General features: G+C 30.8%; 3 protein-coding genes across 5 annotated transcripts; 1 reads left to right on the top strand and 2 right to left on the bottom strand.

The window, feature by feature from the left end:
• Nucleotides 1-7,446: 7,446 nt before the first annotated feature.
• LOC140962425 (zinc finger AN1 and C2H2 domain-containing stress-associated protein 13-like) lies at nt 7,447-9,606 on the top strand. Its single transcript, XM_073421308.1, has 2 exons — nt 7,447-7,744; nt 8,694-9,606. Exons 1-2 carry the CDS (start codon nt 7,646-7,648, stop codon nt 9,462-9,464), a joined length of 870 nt encoding a protein of 289 aa, XP_073277409.1. The 5' UTR covers nt 7,447-7,645; the 3' UTR covers nt 9,465-9,606.
• Nucleotides 9,607-10,930: 1,324 nt separating this feature from the next.
• On the bottom strand, nt 10,931-15,219 carry LOC140962882 (leucine-rich repeat receptor-like tyrosine-protein kinase PXC3). Its single transcript, XM_073421945.1, has 2 exons — nt 11,947-15,219; nt 10,931-11,605 (listed from the first exon to the last, which is right to left on the bottom strand). Exons 1-2 carry the CDS (start codon nt 14,288-14,290, stop codon nt 11,280-11,282), a joined length of 2,670 nt encoding a protein of 889 aa, XP_073278046.1. The 5' UTR covers nt 14,291-15,219; the 3' UTR covers nt 10,931-11,279.
• Nucleotides 15,220-20,762: 5,543 nt separating this feature from the next.
• On the bottom strand, nt 20,763-23,170 carry LOC140963550 (uncharacterized). 3 transcript variants are annotated; one of them, XM_073422918.1, is made up of 4 exons: nt 23,103-23,170; nt 22,855-23,018; nt 22,345-22,667; nt 20,765-21,169 (listed from the first exon to the last, which is right to left on the bottom strand). In XM_073422918.1, the coding sequence occupies exons 2-4, from the start codon at nt 23,003-23,005 to the stop codon at nt 21,053-21,055; spliced, it is 591 nt and encodes a 196-aa protein (XP_073279019.1). In that variant the 5' UTR covers nt 23,006-23,018; nt 23,103-23,170; the 3' UTR covers nt 20,765-21,052. The 3 variants fall into 3 exon arrangements, with proteins under 3 accessions (XP_073279018.1, XP_073279019.1, XP_073279016.1); XM_073422917.1 differs by having other exon boundaries at nt 20,763-21,169; nt 22,345-22,646; nt 22,855-23,139; XM_073422915.1 differs by having other exon boundaries at nt 22,855-23,138.
• Nucleotides 23,171-23,370: the final 200 nt, after the last annotated feature.

The following is a 23,370-nucleotide window of genomic DNA, read 5'->3' as shown; positions in this document are numbered from 1 at the left end:
ATTTGTGTAGTTAAAGTGTGATACCTAAATTAGTACAAAAAATATCTAATTCGAATATATCAATACTTTATTTTACTCCCTAAATGACAAGTATTTTAATTTGAGTTTGCAAATACTTGATTTTGTAAATGAGATACTTACAATATGTATTAAAATACTGGATATTCGAATAAGCAACGTAAGTTCACCAAATATTGGCATTTTTATGGAAGATACATTTGGATGACATATTCATATCATTTAATAATTAAAAAAAATAAATTCTCAACTAAGCATGAAAATTTTAAAGTACTTAGTTTTACTTGAGAAGTATCTAATTTGAGTTTGCAAATACTTGATTTCATAAATGAGATACTCACAATATGTATTAAAATACTAGATATTCGAATAGGCAACGTAAGTTCACCAAGTATTGATATTTCCATGGAATAAGCATTTGGATGACATATTTATATCATTTAATATTTTTTCTGTAGAAGAAAAAAAATTTCCCAACTAAGCATAAAAATTTTAAAGTATTTGTTTTTATTTGAGAAGTACCTGATTTGATATTGCAGATATTTAATTTGGTACATGAGATACTCATAATATGTAATAGAATACTGGATATTCGAATATACAACGTAAGCTCACCAAGTGTTTATCTTTCTTTGGAAGATGCATTTGGATGACATATTCATCTTATTTAATATTTTTTTTGTAAAAAAAAAAAAAAATTCTCAACTAAGTATTGAAATTTTAAAATACTTATTTTTACGTGATAAGTATCTAATGTGATACCTAAATTATTACAAATAATGCCTAATATGAGTCCACAAATACTTGATTTTACCATTTAAATACTCAAATTCGATTATTTGATGGTGTCAAAATATATAATTTGAAGTCAATATTGAGTTGCCTTTGATGATGAGATTCGTGAAATAAAAATATAATACCTAAATTGTTACAAGTATTATATAATTAGATTCCACTGATAATTGATTTTACCCTTTGAAAACTCAAATTTGATAATAAATATAATGAAAGAATATTGATGCATATAATGAATGATTACCATGATGAATAATGAACTATGTTTATTTATTTAAATAATATGAATAAGTATCCTAATGAATTTTCCATGAAAAGATTGCATATTTGAATATCCAATATTTTAATGCATATTGTGAGTATTTCATTTACGAAATCAAGTATTTGCAAACTCAAATTAGGTACTTCTCAAGTAAAACTAAGTACTTTAAAAATTTCATGCTTATTTGAGAATTTTTTGGCCAAAAAAATATTAAATAAGATGAATATGTAATCCATGCTTAGTGATCGAGCAAAACTTTCATTGTAAAATTCTTAGTAAAAAATTAATAATATTCAAGCTCGAAATAATCGCAAGTGCACGATGTCAAGTAATAATATAGTCATGGACTTTCAATAATCGCATGTGCACGATGTCAAAATGTTCCATGCTTAGTGATTGAGCAAAAATTTCATTGTCTAAAGAATGTATTTCTCAATTATTATTCTCAGTTATTCAATTTTTAGCAGCGATACTTCAGATGATTGTTTACTACTACAATTATTAAATAAAAACTCAATGAAATGGTTCAAGGATTAAATGATGAAATAAATAAGCTAGAATGATTGATTAAAGTTCAATGAGAAATAAATTTGTTGGGAATCTCGGTTCACCTATCACTTGCTAATCTACTTAATTCATTCGACAATTATCTATGCTTTTGACGAAATTTCATATCCAATTGAACACGACATCTCAAGCTATGCCAAACTAATTCAACTTAGTTAAGTAATTAAATCTCTTTAATTATTTATCAATGGTGAATTGCATGTCGTTTTATTATATCACATACCTTTCGGCCTATTGGATTATGACTATCGACGTGTATCCGACTTCATATTTCTATGTAAATTGTAAATCCATGGATTATGCTACTCGTTCCTATCACGGGCTATTCTCTCGAACAACATCGTCCGGAAATCTTCAAATATTCGCTCTAAGCTTTTTTTCTCTTTCAAAGCTTTGTGGCTGCTGAAAAGTCTTTGAACATGTCATTTAAATGCATCATGGATGGAAACACGAGCACTTGGTGAACTTACGTTACATATTCGAATATCCAGTATTTTAATACTCATTATGAGTATCTCATTTACCAAATCAAGTATTTTAAAACTGAAATTAGGTATTTCACAAGTAAAACTAAGTACTTGAAAAAGTTCAATACTTAGTTGCGAATTTATTTTTTTAACAATAAAAAAAATAATTAAATGAAATGAACATGTCATCCAAATGCATCTTGGATGGAAATGCGAGCACTTGGTGAACTTACGTTGCATATGCTAATATCCAGTATTTTAATACTCATTCAGAGTATTTAATTTAACAAATCAAGTATTTTAAAATTGAAATTAGGTATTTTGCAAGTAAAACTAAGTACTTCAAAAAGTTCAATGCTTAGTTGCGAATTTGTTTTTCTTTTAAAAATTAAAATATATATTTAAATGAAATGTACATGTCATCTAAATGCATGTTGGATAGAAATGCGAGCACTTGGTAAACTTACATTGCCTACTAGAATATCCAATATTTTATTAACTTTTATGAATATTTCAATTACCAAATCAAGTATTTAAAATTGAAATTAGGTATTTCGCAAATAAAAGTAAGTACTTCAAAATGTTCAATGCTTAGTTGCGAAATTTTTTTAAAAAAATAAAAAATAATTAAATGAAATGAACATGTAATCCAAATGCATCTTGGATGAAAATGCGAGCACTTGGTGAACTTACGTTATATATTCGAATATCCAGTATTTTAATACACATTCTGAGTATCTCATTTACCAAATCAAGTATTTTAAAATTGAAATTAGGTATTTCGCAAGTAAAACTAAGTATTTGAAAAAGTTCAATGCTTAGTTACGAATTTGTTTTTTTTTAACAATAAAAAAATAATTAAATGAAATGAACATATCATCTAAATGCATCTTAGATGGAAATGCGAGCATTTGGTGAACTTACGTTGCATATTCGAATATCCAGTATTTTAATACCCATTCTGAGTATCTCATTTACCAAATCAAGTATTTTAAAATTGAAATTAGACATTTCGCAAGTAAAACTGAGTAATTGAAACAGTTCAATTCTTAGTTACGAATTTGTTTTTTTTAACAATAAAAAAATAATTAAATGAAATGAACATATCATCTAAATGCATCTTAGATGGAAATGCGAGCATTTGGTGAACTTACGTTGCATATTCGAATATCCAGTATTTTAATACACATTCTGAGTATCTCATTTATCAAATCAAGTATTTTAAAATTAAAATTAGGTATTTCGCAAGTAAAACTAAGTATTTGAAAAAGTTCAATGATTAATTTGTTTTTTTTTTTAACAATAAAAAAAATAATTAAATGAAATGAACATGTCATCCAAATGCATCTTCGATAGAAATGCGAGCACTTGGTGAACTTACGTTGCATATTCGAATATCCAGTATTTTAATACCCATTCTGAGTATCTCATTTACCAAATCAAGTATTTTAAAATTGAAATTAGACATTTCGCAAGTAAAACTGAGTATTTGAAACAGCTCAATTCTTAGTTACGAATTTGTTTTTTTTAACAATAAAAAAATAATTAAATGAAATGAACATATCATCTAAATGCATCTTAGATGGAAATGCGAGCATTTGGTGAACTTACGTTGCATATTCGAATATCCAGTATTTTAATACACATTCTGAGTATCTCGTTTACTAAATCAAGTATTTTAAAATTGAAATTAGGTATTTCACAAGTAAAACTAAGTATTTGAAAAAGTTCAATGATTAATTTGTTTTTTTTTTTAACAATAAAAAAAATAATTAAATGAAATGAACATGTCATCCAAATGCATCTTCGATAGAAATGCGAGCACTTGGTAAACTTACGTTGCATATTCGAATATCCAGTATTTTAATACACATTCTGAGTATCTCGCTTACTAAATCAAGTATTTTAAAATTGAAATTAGGTATTTCGCAAGTAAAACTAAGTACTTGAAAAAGTTCAATGCTTAGTTGCGGATTTGTTTTTTTAACAATAAAAAAATAGTTAAATGAAATGAACATGTCATCCAAATAGATCTCGGATGAAAATGCGAGCATTTGGTGAACTTGCGTTGCATATTCGAATATTCAGTATTTTAATACACATTCTGAGTATTTCATTTACTAAATCAAGTATTTTAAAATTAAAATTAAGTATTTCGCAAGTAAAACTAAGTATTTGAAAAAGTTCAATGATTAATTTGTTTTTTTTTTTAATAAAAAATATTTAAATTAAATTTACATGTCATCCAAATGCATTTAGAATTATGAGTGGAAAGGGAAGATGACCAACAAATATTGGTATTTATATAATTTTTTATTAATTAAAAAGGTAAAAATACATGAAATATGTAGTAAAAGCTAACTTGGTCTTTTGTCAGGTATTAAAATAAAAAAAAACTTATGAGTACTGAATTTTAAATAAATCATAGATAGATGTATTTTTCTCCAATTCACCCATATTTTAATTTAATTTCAAGAATATAGACATAATAAAAAAATTATTCTAACATTTTTTTGTCACAGATTCAATATATTTATAATGACATTAAATAATTTATATGATTCTGAACCTTTTTCTTTGTCGATAACTGCTCATATTTAGTACATATTTAAGCTGATTAATTAATTTAATTATTTGTAAATATAATAATAAACTGAAAATATGACCGTTGTCCCATGAATCTAACTTTTTTCTTTCAATGGTCGGTAATAATTTCATGAATATCACATTTAAATATCGTCTTAAAAAGAAAAACGGCCATAGACAATTCATCTCTTAATAATTAGTTACACTAACATGCAACTAATTAAATTGAATACATAATCCGATCGTGATGTCAATTTCGTTTACTGTTTTATCATAAGTTATATATAAATAAAACGTTTGGGAAATTTTGCAAGTGAATCCTTCAAGTGTAAAAATTGAAGAGCATATATAACGGTGAAAATAACTATTCCATTCAAGTCGATTTATCCTGTCATATAAAATAAGATTGAATTGAATTGAAAATATATATTTAACACAAAATTTATTAGACATATCATGTTGAATAAAATAAGTGACTTAGATCGATATTTTATCAACGGACCAAAATGGCGGCCGCACTACTCTAAACTAATCATACAACCTACAAGTCATCTCGTCTCGTTGGTTCATTTTGATAGCTCTAACTTTCACATCTTCTAAACTTTTTCTATAATAAAAAAATATGAATAGAAAGGTAAAATTTTTCCATTGGGAAATATCATTATTATCCATAATTTGTTCGTTGGTGTGTGAAATGAGATGGACATTTTTGGGAAAAAAATCAAGGGTAAATAGGGAATAAAATTATATTATTACCATTAATTAGAATTTCATTAAAGAGAGAGTGGGAAAAAATTGTCAATCACTTCTTTAAAAAAATTAATTTAAAAAATGTAAATGATAATTTTTATAATTTACACTAAAAGTTTATGGGAAAAAAAAACTAATAATCGAATACAAATATTCAAAACCTATGATATAATATTAAATCTATAAATATTCAAAACCAAAGCATTGCAGATGAAGATTAATTGAGGAATCTAAAAGAAATATAAGTTACTTTTTATTCGACATAAATACATGTAATTCATAAAAATTATAGTAATAATTAATTAGTATGTATTGAGTGTTAAAATTTTTTATACTTTAAATTTTTTGTTTATTATGTATTTTATACTAATAAATATTTTATCATCAAATAAATCGATACAAACAATTATATTATTTTTATAAAATTCTACTGTCATATTATTTAATCAAAAATGATTATAAAAAAATATTATATATATGACTTTAAAGTTCAAAGAAATGAAATAAAAACCTAAGTAATAAATAAATAATAATAATAATGTCGCGAGTTTAGTCATTTTTTTATTATCTCATTATTTTATCATGATTTTTTACTCCTAGAAGAAGATTATTTATTTATTGTACAAATAATAATAATAATAACAGTGAGTTTAATCATTTTTGTTATTATTTTATCATGAAAAGTTATTATACTTACAAGCTCCTACATTATCATAAAGAATGTTAGTTTGCGACTATTTTAGAAATTATACGCAAAACTCGAAATGCAATTATAGCTTCGTTTGGATGAGTACTAATAATTTTTTTAAAATAAAAGTATTTTTTAAGAAAATTTTATAAAATATTTTGAAGATAATTTTTATAAATATGCATTTAGACAAATTATTCTATAAAAATATTTTTATAGTTAAAAATAATTAAGAAGATGTTTCGATATTGATTATTTTATAAAAATCTTTTAATTGTAATTTTTTTCTTGTTTACAATTTATTATCCGTTTGGCATGCGTTGTTTTATTTTAAAATTATTTTTCATTTATTATTTAAAAATTATAATTTGAAGAATGATTTTTTTAAAAAAAAAAAAATTAATTTCATAAATTTTTTAGAAAAATATTGTCAAAATACATATTTTAATTTTTTTAACTTATAAAATACTAAAAAAACGTTTTGAAAATATTTTATTCAAATATGTGTCATTAATTTTTAAGTAAAATTTCTGAAACATCTGAAATAAATGAGGAAAAAAATCATGCCTTCAGTAGAGTCTAATTTTAAAAATAAAAAATAAAATTCATCCTTGAAATGTAAATATAAAACACACTTTAAATTTGTAATGCAAATCGATGTACTCTCGGTTAGTTGAGTCGACTTCGTCTCTTGTGAAACGATTTTACAAACTTATATATGTGATATTGGTCAACTTGATACATAACTATTATGAAATGTAATATTTTTTTATATAAATTAATATTTTTAATAAATTTGGACTGGTCATAGTTTAGTATCACAAAGTAACTTGTGAGACGGTAATAAGTTTTTGGCAAAAAATTGTGTGCGACGGTTTTACGAGTCGTATTTTGTGATATGGATCTCTTATTTGAGTCATCCATGAAAAAGTATTATTTTTTTATGCTAAGAGTATTATTTTTTTATTGTAACTATCGGTAGGGTTGACCCGTCTCACAGATAAAAATTCGTGAGACCGTCTCACAAGAGACCTACTCAAAATTTTTTTACATTTATTAATATAAAAAACATTAACTACTCCTCAGTAGTCAGTAATCTTTGGATGGTAATTTAAAATTTAATCCATTTTAGGAAGATTTTTGATTATTTTATTTGAATTTTTTTCCTAAAAAATAAATAATTATTTTTGAGATTTTTTTATTATTATTTGAAAAAATGGAACTCAAACATAAAATTAATGTTCTTTTTATATATTTATTTTTATCAGTAACTCATCAGTCAAGTTTATATATTTGGCGTCAAATTTTCAAATTCCGCGTTGTCTTTTCTTTTCCCTGCATTTTCTTTGTCCAATTGCGGGATTGGGGTAGAAAAATCTAACCCCGATTTTGCCGTTGCCGGCACGAATCCAGACAACACGCTACGAATTTCAAGATTTATAAACGCATTTCAATTGATGTGTCATATCAAATTCTCTTTTCTCGCCGGAACAAGATCCCGTGTTCGAAATCATGGGGACTCCGGCATTACCAAATTTAGGGAAACACTGCAGCGTTGACGACTGCCACCAGATTGATTTCCTTCCTTTCACATGTGATTGTTGCAATCAGGTATGTTTATGATATTGTATGCATGTTAGTGTACTCGTGATTTTGATGGAATCAGTAGATTTATGTGTATGCAGTATTGTTGGGTTTGATGATTTAGAATTTATTAGGAACTGCAGGAAATTTTATTCTATTTTTATTTTGTTGTTTCATCATCAGCTTTTAGAAAAATGGTTGTTCATTTTTCAACGGAATTACCGGGTGTTTTTTTGTTTTTTGTTTTCCTTTTGTAGTCTATTCCGATGAGATCTGATACTTGCCTTAAAATTTGTTTTTTTTTTTTTTTTTTTTTTTTTTTATTTTTTTTTTTTTTTTTTTTTGGGAATTGGGAATTTTTTATGGGTAGACCGTGTAAAAATGTTTTTTAGAGCATAAGGATTGCAGACTTGTAGTATGTGTGGAAGGTTCTGAATTACTGCTGTGAAGTTTGTCTTGATAGAAAGGTCCCAATCTTAACAAATTGAGGTAATTGTTTGGCATGAGCGATTTATTTTCAAATTCATCTAGAAAGAGTTGAATTTATCGACCTTGAACAGAAAAGTGTGAAACTATATTGACATATGGTGTCTGGTGATGAATGATGTATACTTGCACTTAATTGTTAGAGTAGTTTTACTGGCACAATAATGGAGTTTGTTTAAAGAGATATCTGGAGAACATTAACGTCTGCGACCATGGATTAAGATCAAGCTTCTAATTGTTTTTAAACTTCTATACGAAATAAAATGAAACAAGGGGTCATGACGAGCTATAGCTTAGATTCATTTCTATCCTTTGTCATCCATTTTACTTTCTGCCATAGCATGTTCTGGTTTCATTAATCATAGTTGGGACTATACTGTCTATAGTAATTGCTAATGTTAATCGCCCATGTTCCTCATTTCATCTACCGATGACTATCATAAATTCAGCTCTTCTCATTATTCTAAATTCCCCTGTAAAATCTTCACAGGTATTCTGTGTTGAGCACCGGAGCTATGGCAGACACCAATGTCCCGAAGCTAACAAACATGATGTTACTGTTGTCGTCTGCCCCCTCTGTGCAAAAGGAGTTCGTTTGATCCACAATGAAGATCCTAATATTACTTGGGAATCACATGTAAACATTGAGTGTGACCCATCAAACTATGAAAACACTACCAAGAAAAGGAAATGTCCAGTACCAGGCTGCAGAGAAATCCTAACATTCTCAAATTCAATCAAATGTAGAGATTGTACAGTTGACCATTGTTTGAAACATAGGTTTGGACCAGACCACAAGTGTCCTGGACCCAAGAAACCTGAACCCTCATTTCAGTTTATGGGATTTTTGAATAGAATCCAAAAACATGACCCCAAGGGAGCACTGGTCACTTCTTCATCAAATTGGGGCACAAGTTTCCTCAAGGCAGCTTCTTCAGTTCGAGCCACAGCTGAAGCTGGAATGGCTAGATTGAGCAACGAATTCAATCAAGCATTGAGTAAGGATGGAGCAGTCCAGAATAGCAATGGCAGTACGAGTCAACATGGAAGTTTGAGTGGGCAAGTTGAAGTGTGTCCACGGTGCAATTTAAGATTCCCTAATGTTGGAGCTCTGGTAGATCATGTGGAAAAAGTTCATGAAAGGAATGGGATCATGAAGGCGACACTTGATGTCTGTCCCAAATGTAGTAAAGTATTTCATGATCCTGTTACCCTCGTGGAGCATGTCGAGAGAGAACATGGAGGCGTCTCAAAATCGTGATAAATGGCGATCCAGAACTTGACCACTGTGCTTATTTGATGCTAATTTTATTTCATTAAATTTTTTGTTCATAAGCTTGAGGATGGCTGTTACCCATGGCCGGTGATTATTTTTTTCTTGTTCATTAAAGAAAAATTTATCATTACCAAGATATGGAAGGAAAAAGTGTTGCTGATCTTTTCATGAGGACAAGTTAAGCAAGTGGAGAACATGCATTTTGATTATTACCTGTGACAAAATGAGAAGATATTTGTTTGTAAAAAAAAAAAACGTAGGAAAACAAATTATCACAACTTGTACGTGAAAATTTGTAACAATTTTTTTACAAGAACTATTTAATAAAATTATTTTTTGAAAGAGTAAGAACAAGTGTGTGTATTAAATTATAGATGAAGTGAAAGAAACTACATCATTTTAAAAATTATAATTTATATAGTTTAAAACTGATATATATATATATCTATTTTTTAAAACATGTGATCCATACCAATAATAAATTGAATATGCAATCAATGGTATTTTTGAAGCGAGGGTTAAAAGTTGAGTAGAAAATAGAATTTATCAAACTATTTTTTAAAACTTATTCTTTTGAATGTTAATTGCGTAGGGTGATTGCCGATTGGGACGATTTTTGGTATCACTTACTTTCAAACATGCACCCAAATATATATTTTTTTGAATCAAAAGCACTCAATCTATTATAAAAATATGATCAAGCCGAGTACATAAAGAGTTGAAAAGGGTAGCCACAAAGGTTGGTGTCTCAACCCATAGGCAAGGACTAGGACTAGGACTAGGACAACAATATGCATTCATAGCTGTAGCATGAGCAATTTCATTCGCTTTCCGCCACACAAACCGTACTGAAAACTCAGGATTGACAACCAAGAGCAGCTTACATTGGGCAATAATAGAAGCGAATTCAGACAGATCATTTGCCGAAATGCCAAACGAGTCAACCACGCTTTTCAAGTCCGATTCAAACACCACCTTCTAGAAATTCAAATCGTGCACCCACGAAAGAGCTTCGAGCAAGCTCATAGCCTCACCTTCAACAAGAGGCAGTCCCCCAAAAAAGACAGAAGAACGAACCCAAGAAATGCACCAGAATCATCCCGCAAGACCATTCCAAAACTGATACCACTACTGTGAGGATTTGCTACATCAACTGTCGCCTGGGACTTCACATTTATCTAACACACAGAACATTCGAGGCTGTAAAAACTGTATCAGGAGTTGAAAGGTGAAAAGAGTTCTAAAATTCATTATTCCTTTGCTTCCAAATAGCCCACGCAACCATAGCAAATTTAGCTACATACTGTTCATGGAGCTTATCAATCATCTTAAACAACCATTCCACCACAGATGCAGAAACTGAAGCCAAACATAAGCTCTTAGCAAGTTTTTACCGTTACTAGATTGTGGACTCTAGACTATTGCAGTTTTTGTTTTTCATGGTTAACCAATTTGTTTACACATTTAAAAATTAGCTATATCTAAAATAATACAAACATATAACATTTTAATTCATATCATACATATCAGAAACCAACAAATTCTTATTCATCTGATTAAAGGCCAATCACAACTCTAAGAGAACCACTCTCATTGCATTTGTTCTGCATCTGATCATCTCTTCGATAATTTCTATCTATAAAGATTGCAACTCTGGTTTATTATCAACTTTTACACGCCACCTAGAATCCAAGATGAAGCCAACCCCCGAGCATTTCCCAAATATTACACGAAATTTGTCAACTGGTGTAGCCCAGATATACTGCAGTGTAGTATGATCAGTAGAAAAATCCACTTCGCCTAATTTTGAGAGATTTCATTAAGCATTTCGACAACCTTCTTCATTTTGGGCCGTTTTGCTGGTGTGCTATCTGTGCAGAGTAAAGCTACTTTTAGAGCAGCCAGCATTTCTTTCCTCCAACCAAACGACACAGTGCTCAGCCGAGAGTCAAGGATTTGCTCTGGGGTCTCCCCTCGTATAGGAGCAGTATGAACCCACTTCACCAGATCGACCCCTTCACCAAAAGCCTCTTCCACGGGAAGTCGTGTTGTGAGGATCTCAAGCAGGACAACTCCATAGCTATAAACGTTGCCAGGCGCTGTAACTTGCATGGTATATGCATATTCTGTCGAACAAGTTAAAAAGATTGTAGGCAAGTTAAATATAAGGTTAAAAGTAATTTACTAAAATGACATGTGCAAAGTATAATCGTGTTCTATGGTTAAAAAAATTTTATTTTGGAATTTGAAATAGGATAAGAGAGCATTCTAGCAGGGAATTGAACACAGACTTAAGTGGAGCTCAAATCCAAAAAACCACCCTTCCAAGGGTAAGGAGCTCACAAACTTATTCTGCTCAAATATTTCTCATGGAATCAAAATATAAGATCATGACAGGAGCGAACCCAAGGACAATTTCGGCACGACCTCATGTTGGTTCGACTCAGATTCAAGATAGAGGGGTTACCTGGGGGAATATATCCAAATGAACCAGCAACAGCACTGATACTTGCTGTCCCTCTAGATGGGTCAAGGAGCTTGGATATTTCAACTTCACCGACTAATGGATTAAAATTATGATCCAGAACTACGTTGCCTGAAGAAATATCAAGGTGGATAATGGCCACATGATGGAGAAATGCCAGCCCTTCAGCCACTCCAATGGCAATGGCAAGTCTAGCAGACCAATCAGGTTTGTATTCTGGTTTCTTCGAAATATCGTGAAGAAACTGAGCCAACGTCCCATTTGGAAAGTACTGATGTAATAAAAGAACATCTTCCTCAAATACCACAAACCCAATAGGCCTCATCAAATTTTCATGGCAGAGTTTACTCATCTTTTCAACTTCTCTGATCATCTTGCTCCGATGATGAACCATGGTTCTATCCATTGATTTAAGTTTTCTAACGGATAATATCATACCAGATGGCATATCGGCTTTGTACACAGTGCTAAATGTACCAACACAGAGCTTATTTGTATCTTTCGTAATTGCTTTGGCAACTGCTTCAAAGTCTACGGCTTGCTTGAGGTTCTCAACAAACACATTTCCGAGTATTACTACTGGCATAGTACTTGTTTCATTTTCATCAGTTCCTGAGTCTTTTGCAACTTTTTCTTCCCTCTCCCTCATCATAAACAGCAATACAACTACAGTCACCGATGCGAAAACAGCCAAACCCGAACCAATGACAACCAATACTATTCTGTAAGGCACCTTGTGGTGGTAAGCATCATGAGCCTGATCGTTCAAACCTTCACAAGAAATACTTAAAGGCTCACCACAGAGCCCTTTATTTCCAAGAAAGCTTGAATTCAGGCTTTTTTGAAAGGGAACAAAGGAAGGTATTTGGCCGCTGAATTGATTGTTTGAAAAATTAACCTCTATCAAACTTAGCATGCCTTTTAATGCAGCTGGAATGCTTCCACTCAGTTGATTATCAGATACATCTAATGAAACTAGCTTGTCTAGTCTTCCAAGTTCTTCAGGCAATTGGCCATAGAGATGGTTGGAACTCAAATTTAAAGCAATCTGCAAGTTCTTGATACGCCCAATCTCGGGTGGAATACTTCCAGTGAGACTGTTACCACCCAAATGTAATTCGAGCAGTTTTGTGCAGTTCCCAATCTCATGTGGAATCTCCCCACTTATTGAATTCTGACCCAAAAGTAGGAACTGTAATCTTGAAGTATCGCAGATACTCTCCGGTATGGTGCCATTGAATCTATTGTTGCTTAAGTCGAGCTTGTTCAGATTCTTGCCCCGAAGAATTGAAATTGGGATGTCTCCAAACAGATTGTTTCCAGAAACAATGAACTCCTGGAGATAACCGAGTTCGCCAAACTCGGGTGGGATGGTTCCAGTGAACCCATTTGAGGCTAGATTAAGGAGGGACAGATTCAAGCATGTCGAAAACTCGGTCACAATTTCTCCAGAAAGATTATTATTGTCTGCTTCAAAATATGTTAGGCCGCTGATGTTTCCAATTTCTTTAGGAATGCCTCCAGTCAAGTTGTTATTCCCAATCCGAATACTCGAAAGGTCTTTGCACTTCCCAATAGATTCAGGAATACTCCCATTCAATCTATTCAGAGTCAGAACCAATGTTTCAAGCTTTTCCATTGCAAAAATGCTATCAGGAATCGACCCCTCAAGCTGGTTTGAATGAAGATTCAGCAACTGAAGTTCAGAGACCGAACCTAACTTAGCAAGAATCACACCACTCAACTCATTTTCATAAGCAGCGAAGATTCTCAAATTGGTAAGATTACCCACCCACAATGGGATAGAGCCATTCAATCTATTTGAAAACAGTTGTAAATCCTGCAGCTTCTCTAAACCCTCAAGCTCATCAGGTATAACACCCACGAGCAAGTTATTGGATAGATTTAATTCCCTGATATTTCTAAGCCTACCCAACTCTAGAGGTATCGAACCTCCAAACTTATTGAATGATAAATCGAGAAACTCAAGCTCCGATAAATACCCAAAAGCAGATGGAATGAAGCCTTGGAAATTGTTGTATGAAAGATCAAGCCACTTTAGTGCTTTGAGCTGAGAAATGAGAGTCACATTACCTTGAAGCCCGTGATTAGAAAGATCAAGCCTCTCAACAAATGAATTGTTGGAGCTGCAAAAAATGCCAGGCCACGTGCAATAATCTGAGTTATTTCCGTTCCAACCAGATATTTTAAGCTCTATCCCAATTTCTAGTAGTGTTTCTTCATCATTGAACACTTGAGTAATTCCGAGTTGAGAAGATGAGAGCAACCCAAAAAGCAAAATACTCAACAAACACAAGAATTGCATTTTTGTGTTGCTTGCAATTTGGGGAAAAAAAAAAGAGGACGGAACTAAAGATGTTTTCTTATCCTCACAAAGACAAAAAGGTTCATGGAAACATCAAATTATCGTGAAATTTATAAAAAAAAAAAAACGTGAGCTTCTATATTTCTATTAATGCTGTGAATCCACTAATAGGTTACAGAGCAAACAACATGAAGACTCTGCCATCTCATATTTTTAGTAAAGCGAAACAAGAAAAGCCTTGAAAGAGACGACCCCACCATCACATTTCACCTTTCCTAAATGGCCCATATCAAAAATCTTGAAAATGAAGGGAAATAGAAAGCAAGGACCTTTCCTTCCCCACAGCTTAAGAAGTAAAATGTACTTTTTATGACATCTTGATCAAAACCAACAAAACCAAACATACCAATTCAGCCCAAAATCTACCAAAAAAGCAGTAATCTTTCTGCTGGAACATGACATATTATGTGGAAGCACACACAACGGACATGAGGGCAATCAAGATTGACAAAGGCCACAGAGTAATTTCAACAACTCGTTATTAAAACTCAATTGACTGAGTACACTAAAAAAAATTTTAATCCCAACACGGTAGAACACACAAAAAAAAAAAGCAAGGAAAAAAGAAGAATAAAAAAGCTGAGCAAAAGCTTGCAGGTAGGAAAAGAAGGAAAGGAACTTTCCTAGGACTACAGAAGAACGCAGGTGGTGAAAGACGGATTGTACAATGTTTACAGTTAATGACAGCTTTCAGGAATGCTCAGAATCAGATGTTTTTTGCGCGCTGTCACTCTTTGCGAGAGAGAGAGAGAGAGGAAAATGGTGAGACGCCATGTTTGTGCATAGTGAAAGCTTCACGAGAAATGAGCAGTCTTGACTCAATGACACTGTTTCTGTCTCAAGACTGTTGCAAGCGTGCCTCTGTTATACTTCCCCGTACTACAAGTTAATTTTAGAGGAGAATCAAGTTAATTTAATTAATAATTATTGATTACTAAAATACTAATTATATTCTTTACTTTTTTTTCTTGATATTTTTCTTTGACCAAGTGTCTTATGAGAAAGTCTCACGAATTTTTATTATGAGACGGATCAATCTTACCGATATTCACAATAAAAAATACTACTCTTAACATAAAAAGTAATATTTTTTCATGAATGACTCAAATAAGAGATCCGTCTCAATAAATACGATCAGTGAGACCGTCTAACATAAACTTTTGTTTTTGTTTTTGTTTTGCTGTTTTACTTCAGGATTGTAATAATTATTGTATATATTAATTTTGAAATTACATAGAAAACAACTGTTGTAAATTCCTTTAATTTTGCACCTTGAAATCAGCAACCTTCGACATATTGCAACAATTGGGACCATGTAATGTCTATTTTTGTTGCTAATTATTTCTCAATGCCTGGTTTCCCAAACACACATTGTCCTTTTAATTGCCTGTTTCGATGAGTTAACGTTAAATTAACTCATCAAATTTTCATTTCACTTTCGATGTAGAAATTCGCGTTGAAAAAATTAATTTCAAACCATCCATTTACTCGAATTTCTATTGTAAAATCATTTTTGGTATTGGGAAATTATTAACAAATTATTAAATTGGTATAAATGACTTGATTGATTGATGATCCAGCTAAAAAAAATCAATTTTATACTAAACTTAAAGGTATAGTTTGGTAATTGAGATAAGAGAGATTGATAAATAATCCTCCTTAGCCTACGTTTGGTACCTTTTTAAAAAGCACATGATAATATCATAGGTCCATGATAAATAGTTTTATACAAGGATAATGTATCCCTTTTATGACATGTGATAATTTTAATTTAACGATAAAAAACACCACAAATGACTTAATTATCCTCGATATATAAAAATCTTAAACTCTATCGTTCTCTCATTTCACCGCCCCATCAAATAAATATTTTTATTTATTTTTATATATTATATAATATGATAATTATATAAATGAACTCGAGATAAGTATATAAATGATTTTTATAAATCTCAATAAAATTATTAGTATCACTCGATTAAGGTTAATTTTGTCATTACAATCTAATATATGAATTTAATCACTCTTATTAAAATCATACCAAATAATAAATATAATATCTTACATCTTATATATTTTTAACTTATCCTTATATTATATATCACCCGTTTATTGTACCAAACTATGTCAAACTGTTTTCAAAAAATCATTTATAAAGTTTCGAACACCTTTTATGTTGGAAGCACAAGAAATTGCTGAGAAAAGAGATGAGTCAGTCCACCAATTGTATGATTTTATGCTTGACTGAAGAACCAAATTCAATTTGCTACGAGGGAACATAGGTAATTCGAATTAAATAATTTCCCATTGATGTTTCTATTTGGAGATATGACAATAGATATGGATTGGAGTATCCCTATGCAACGCCAGACCTACATTTTATTCAAACTAGCTACTTTGCACAAGCGATGCGTATGCGTACAGTTTTTTTTTATAATTATCGAAGAACTGAAGTGAAATTTGACAAATTATCGAGAGACTAAAGTGTTATTTGAATTGTTGTAATTAAAAAAAATTAAAATAAAAAATGTAATATTTGTATCATATAAGAATAAAATTGGAAGAGCAAAAAACAGATCAAGACACCATTTTTGTCACAATTATAAAGATTCTTAATAATCATAATAGATGATAAATGCAATGTTTTATGATTGGCACTAAGAATTTAGGTATAAGTATTGTCAAAGATTGTAAAATATTTGCAATGGATATACCATTTTCTAGATTTGTTGTTTGAATCGATTATCGAATCAAGTTGTTCATGTTTTTGCATTTTCATATCTGGTCTAATAGGATGAGTATCTTTCTTACTCCTACTTTAATTTCTTATTAATTGTTCTTGATTTCGTATTGAAACTAGAGACTTGGAATTATTACGCAACAATAATTGTGTAGAACAATAGAAATACGACAATTGTTTGTTATTATTTTTTAAAATATTTATGATTTCATAAAATATGGTGCTTATTTTTTTTTTTTATCAAACCATAAATTAAATTATACTTTAATTGCCGAAAGTGCTGATTAACAAATAGAATAAATTCGTATATAAATACGTACACAACTTTAATTTAAATTATAAATATATATTAAGATAAAGCAAAACTAAGCCGAACTTCTTCCTGGTTTTAAGATCGCTTTTGAACATAATCGTGAGCTTAGTTGAGAGTAGGCATTAAGAGGTGATTGAGGCTTGATTTTTGGAGGAATCGTGGATTTTATTTATTTTTTTTTTTATTAATACTTTTTTTTAGGGAAAAAATAAAATTGTGGGTGTTTTAATTTGTTTATATTATTTAATTAAAGGAAACTGGAAAATACAGGCTGCACTTTGTGCATTGTAATGATTGGGTCACTTTACAAAATCAAAAGACCTAATGGATTGAATAATAAATCAAGTTTTTAGTACATTATTATTATAAAGCAAGAAGTTTCACAAGACAGAAATGATTAAACATACTCAAACTCCTTTATGGTCTCCATCTCCAACATCCCAAATGAATAAAAGTTTGCATTTACCAATATAATCCCCTGTTGTCTGAACTTACGACGACTAAACTAGATCGAATATAGTCTAAGATGAATTTCGACGAAGATGAACGATTTAATATATCACACATATGTCATATGTGAGAAACGTATGTTAGTTCTCTCACATAGGTTGGATAAAATCTCCGGGTGTTGCATATATAGATTTGGACAATCTTTTTCTTTTGAACTAACTTTCGGAATTGAATTAGGTTCAAGTCTCAATCTTAATACATCAGATTAAATGGTTACAATATTTAAAATATTTAAAAAAAAAAATGAAGAAGAGAACATTTTTTTTCAACAGGAATTTTCAGATGATTTGACTCCACCATCCTTTTGGTGCTCATGTCATGTGAATGGGTGATGGTGTGGGTGGCCACTTTAGGTGAATTAACCTACATGGCCCATAAAGGAAAAAAGTTACTTCATATTTTTTTCTAAGAAGAAAAAAAGTGAGAGAAGAAAAGAAAAGGGGATTTAATCTCAAGTGATTGAGATTGGGCTCTCCCTTTATTGGACATGCATCATGACCCTTGTGTCATGCATTGTGCCATTGTCTCTCTCTTGTCTACCCACCCCTACCCCTACCCCCTACCCCCACCCACCCCATCTATAGTAATAAAAATGTAATTCAAGAGGGGGGAAATTAAACATTTATCATTACATTATATAACAACTTGCTCACAATTTTATTCAAGAAAAGTCTACTTTTTTTGAATAATTTAATGTTAGTGACATGAAAAAAGAAAAGAGGTAAAATGCAACCCTTTCCACATATCAAATAAATAAGGGTGGGAATAAATGTCATAATTAAGGGAAATTTTAGATAATAACAAAATTTATTGGCTAATCATAATTTATATATTTTTATGATACAACTTTCTTTCTTTTTTTCCCCAATATTAATGGCATTGAAAAACCAACAGTGGGCCAGATGGACAAGTATATAAATTTAGTGGGTCTAAAAAAGGCCCACATTTAAGTGGCCTAATTTCCCTAGGTAAGCCCAAACAATGCTCCGGTTTTATTTCATAATTTACAGCCACGTGGATTTTGGTCAAGATAGCTATTAATAATTAAATTAATATCATTAAAAAAATATCCCATCAATCAAACAAAATTGAGTAGGTCTCTTGTGAGACGGTCTCACGAATCTTTATCTGTAAGACGAGTCAACCCTACCGATATTCACAATAAAAAGTAATACTCTCGGCATAAAAGTAATATTTTTCATGGATGACCCAAATAAGAGATCCGTCTCACAAAATACGACCCGTGAAACCGTCTCATACAAGTTTTTGCCTTAAAAAAAAGTAATTATGAATCACATTTCTATTATCTATTAACTAAATATTTTTACATTTATAAAATTCATATAAATCACATATTTCAAATTATATTTCCAACTAGGGTTATAATTCTAAATCCAAACAGGAGCAGAATCCCACAAGTTATTAAATATACTCATGCATTGACGTCAATCTGTGTAGTGGATTATTTAATTAGTAATTTGACGCAAAATGGAACAATAATCCTAGCTAAGCTAGCCATTGAATAAACATCTAATGATGCATTATGGCTACTAGCTTGCACTAACGTGATTAGTTAATTTTATTGTTTTCTTTTGCTAGAAAGGGAAAGAAAACCAAGATGCATGTAGATGGATCAATAGTGGCCAGTGGGACAAGACCATCAAATCAAGAAAACAAACACTGATGTGAGACGGTCTCACGAGTCAATTTTTTGAGACAAATATTCTATTTATTTTAGACATGAAAAAATATTTACTTTTTATTGTAAACATGAACAAAATCAATCCGTCCCACGAATAAAAATATCATTCAATCAAGAAAATATCTCTACTTTGGATCTTGATCAGATTCCAGATTTAAACTTCGGAAGACTCTAGAATAAAATATTTTTAAATATATAATTCATACGATTTTTTTTATAAATTTAAAAATATTTAGTTAATAAATATTTTATATTCTAGTCTGATTTTTTTTTAAAGAAGTGCATAAACTATATAAAAAAAATTATAAAATTATATTTTTGTGATTCGTCTCTTTGTTTTAACGTTTTTTTATGTAGTAGTCGATAGAAATAGTACAATAGCTATTTGTTAATTAATATTAGTGTCTCTAATAAATTATAATAAATTATTTCCAATGATTAAAAAATCAGCGGGGTTTAATGCTACGCAAAATTCGAGTTTTTTTACTGGCGGTTTTTTTAATCATAGTGTTAACCGATCCGATCCCGTTAGATCATAATAAATAAAAAATATAATTTTTAATGATAATTTTAATAGCTTATACACTTTTTTTTTTAAAAAATAATTCATACTAGAAACATGATTGTTAGCGATTTTCTACGCATTATTATACAGTTTACCTTTATAAAAAAAAATTCGATTATTAATCTATTTGTAAGTGGGCAGAAAATTGTGTGAGACGGTCTTACGGGTCGTATTTTGTGAAACAGATCTCTTATTTGAGTCATCCATGAAAAAATATTACTTTTTATGATAAAAAAAATTACTTTTTATTGTGAATATCGGTATGGTTGACTCGTCTCACAGATATAGATTCGTGAGACCGTCTCAGAATAGACCGACTGTTGTAAATGTTGTAAATATAGGTCAGACATCATCACTGTTTCGGTCTATCCTAGCACTGGCTACTTCCATTATATTTTCGTATAAGATGTCCGGATCTCACTTTGAAATAAAAAAAATTATTGACGAATCTCACACCGTTCGTTTGAAATGAGATGTTACCGTGAACCTCTTATACAAAAATACATGAACATCTTATACAAAAATACATCGAAAATAACACTCCCCATTAAATAGAGAATGACCCGTCAATCATCACCACCAGTCTCAAATCTTGCCCAAGATCAGGATTCTGAATTTCACATTATCACTGGTATCCAAACATTCATGCTAATTACTTTGGGACAAATTTTGTTCGATCACCTTTTGTACAAACTCGACTAGACGATGTCCTGTTAGCATGTCATGATATTCTTATAAGTTCCACCATTTTCACTCTCTAGTTTTCTCTATACATGGCACAGTTTCAGATCACTGATTTTTCGAGTCAATGCCTCTTTTCAGTAATGACGATAAATTATTCTCAGGGCTTACTTACCAAAGCTGAAGTACTGTTAGTTGCCTTTGGGTGGTTTATCTGGAGTATCATAGTTCTTGGCGTTGATGAATCGACCCCCGCACCCTCGAGCTCTTTTCATGGCATGCAGATGCCGAGATTCATGAAGATATGGCTGACAAACAAAATTGGATGCAAAGTTAGAAAATTGTTGTTTTAAAACTGAACAAGATATTTCTTCTATCAATTATATATACTAGTTACTCTGCACATGTGATGCGCGTATATACAGTTTTTTTTTATCATTATCGATGAACTAAAGTGAAATTTGACAAATTATGGAAGAACTAAATTGATATTTGAATGGTTGAAATAAAAAAAATAAAAATAAAAGTGTGTGTTGAAATTTAAAAAAAAAACAAAAAATTATAAAAATGTAATATTAATATCATACAAGGGTAAAGTTGGAAGAAAAAGTTGGTGTTCTTCCTAGGTATTTACTATTATAATGTCCTCAACTTTAATAAAATAGAATAGATATATATCGAAGTAAGAGATTGGAAAGAATTTACGAATAGATTATAAATAATTTGTTAGGAAAACAATTAATTTGAATCGTTTGCCATTTTATATTTTTGTTATTTTTTTAATTACTTGAGTGCGCACAGTGTAAAATCTCGGTCTAACGCAGTAATTTACAAATAATGCTACCCAAGTAAACAGCACTGAACAAGCTATATATCATGCTCGTCGTTTTGATAAAGAGAATTGAACTCACGATCATTGGTCAAATATTCACCTACTTCACCTACTCATACGTCTTAAGGCTTTGTTAAAAGTTATTTGATCTAATATATATCTTTTATTTCTTTTAAATAACAACAAAACATGGTTAGCATGTTGATTGGTTTGGGTAAGCTTAATTCATTTTATATTTACTTTTTAATAAAAAAAAATTACAATAACAACTAAATTATAATGATATAAATTAAACATGGAAAAGAAAAACACTAATTAGAAATTAAAATCTTTGAATAATACTACTAAATAACTAGTGTTGCTTTTCTACTATGCCAAAATTTTTAAAAAAATTCGAGAAATTTTTTAAAAAGATAATTTAAATTGTCATCAACTAATTAACAGGCCTGAAACCGGTTGCCCTAATAAGAAAAAACAAACCACGTGAATTGTTTTGGTCGGGTCGCAAAATTGTTTCGTGAGAAGATCTAATACAAGTTGTTGTGTTATATGTTTCTTTATTTTAAATTAGGACAAAAAAATTAAAAAGAAGATGAAATTAAACCTCGTTTAATTTTCTAAGTTTTTCTAAATAAATGTTAATTGACAAACCTTTCTAACTGAAGTGTCCATTTTACTTTCTAGGGCAGCCTTTGCACGCAGCCGTCTTCGCCTCAGAATCCCGTGGTACTGTTTGGCATTCACGTAAACAGGCTCCTCATGAGAAAATGAGTAAGAGGAAGACATATGACCCGACCCGTATGAATCCGGATTCGTCGGAAACAAACCACCAGCACTTTTCGGGTAGCCGCCGCTATTAACATGATTTCGCGGTGTTCCTTGCATTAAATTTTCGCCGATCGCACGAGCTGGCACCATGGCTTCGACATTTTCTTGATTTCCTTCCCTGCAGACTGACAATAAAATTCTTTCCCCTGTGATCCAAGAATCGGACCCCGGCTTGTCAATTAGTACCATATTTCTAGTGGGAAAAAAAATGGAACTTTTGTGATTTTTTTTAAAGAAAAAAAATGCATTAAATGTTAATTCTTCTAAAGGGTTGGAGTTGGTAATATTCACACACGACATGAAAACAAACTGGTTCGACGGCGGTCGACTTACTCGTCGAGCTTGCGTTCGATCGGTCCGAGACGAAAATGTTACTGTTGCCATTTTTACTGCCATAACTCAACCACGATTGTGAGCCAGACGAGCTCGAGTCCATTAACCCATACGCATCAAATCCATGATATTGCTCATCTCTTTTACCCATTTGCACTTTCACACTGCTTACACACAATTTAAAGGCCATTTTCAAAACTTTTTCGAGTGACGAAAATTGCTAAAATTGTTTGTGTAAGACAACTTACATTCAGTTTTTGAAGAATGAAGAGATCTCTTCATGCAATGTTGCATATATATATATACACACACATATTATGTGTGAACCGAAGGGGGAAATCAAAGATATTTCATGAAGAATGTTTAGGTAAAATTATTTATTTGTGGGAAGAATATTATAATTGTTTGATTGGATGAAACGTAGACTATATTTTTTTAATTTGATGAATGAATTTGGGACACGACATTTCTTGGCTATGGTATAGAGTACTTGAGAGGGAAATGCATGAACCATCC

Source organism: Primulina huaijiensis, chromosome 17 (assembly GCF_012295235.1).
Source record: "Primulina huaijiensis isolate GDHJ02 chromosome 17, ASM1229523v2, whole genome shotgun sequence".
Lineage (NCBI taxonomy): Eukaryota > Viridiplantae > Streptophyta > Magnoliopsida > Lamiales > Gesneriaceae > Primulina > Primulina huaijiensis.
This window is presented reverse-complemented; position numbering and strand designations above follow the sequence as displayed.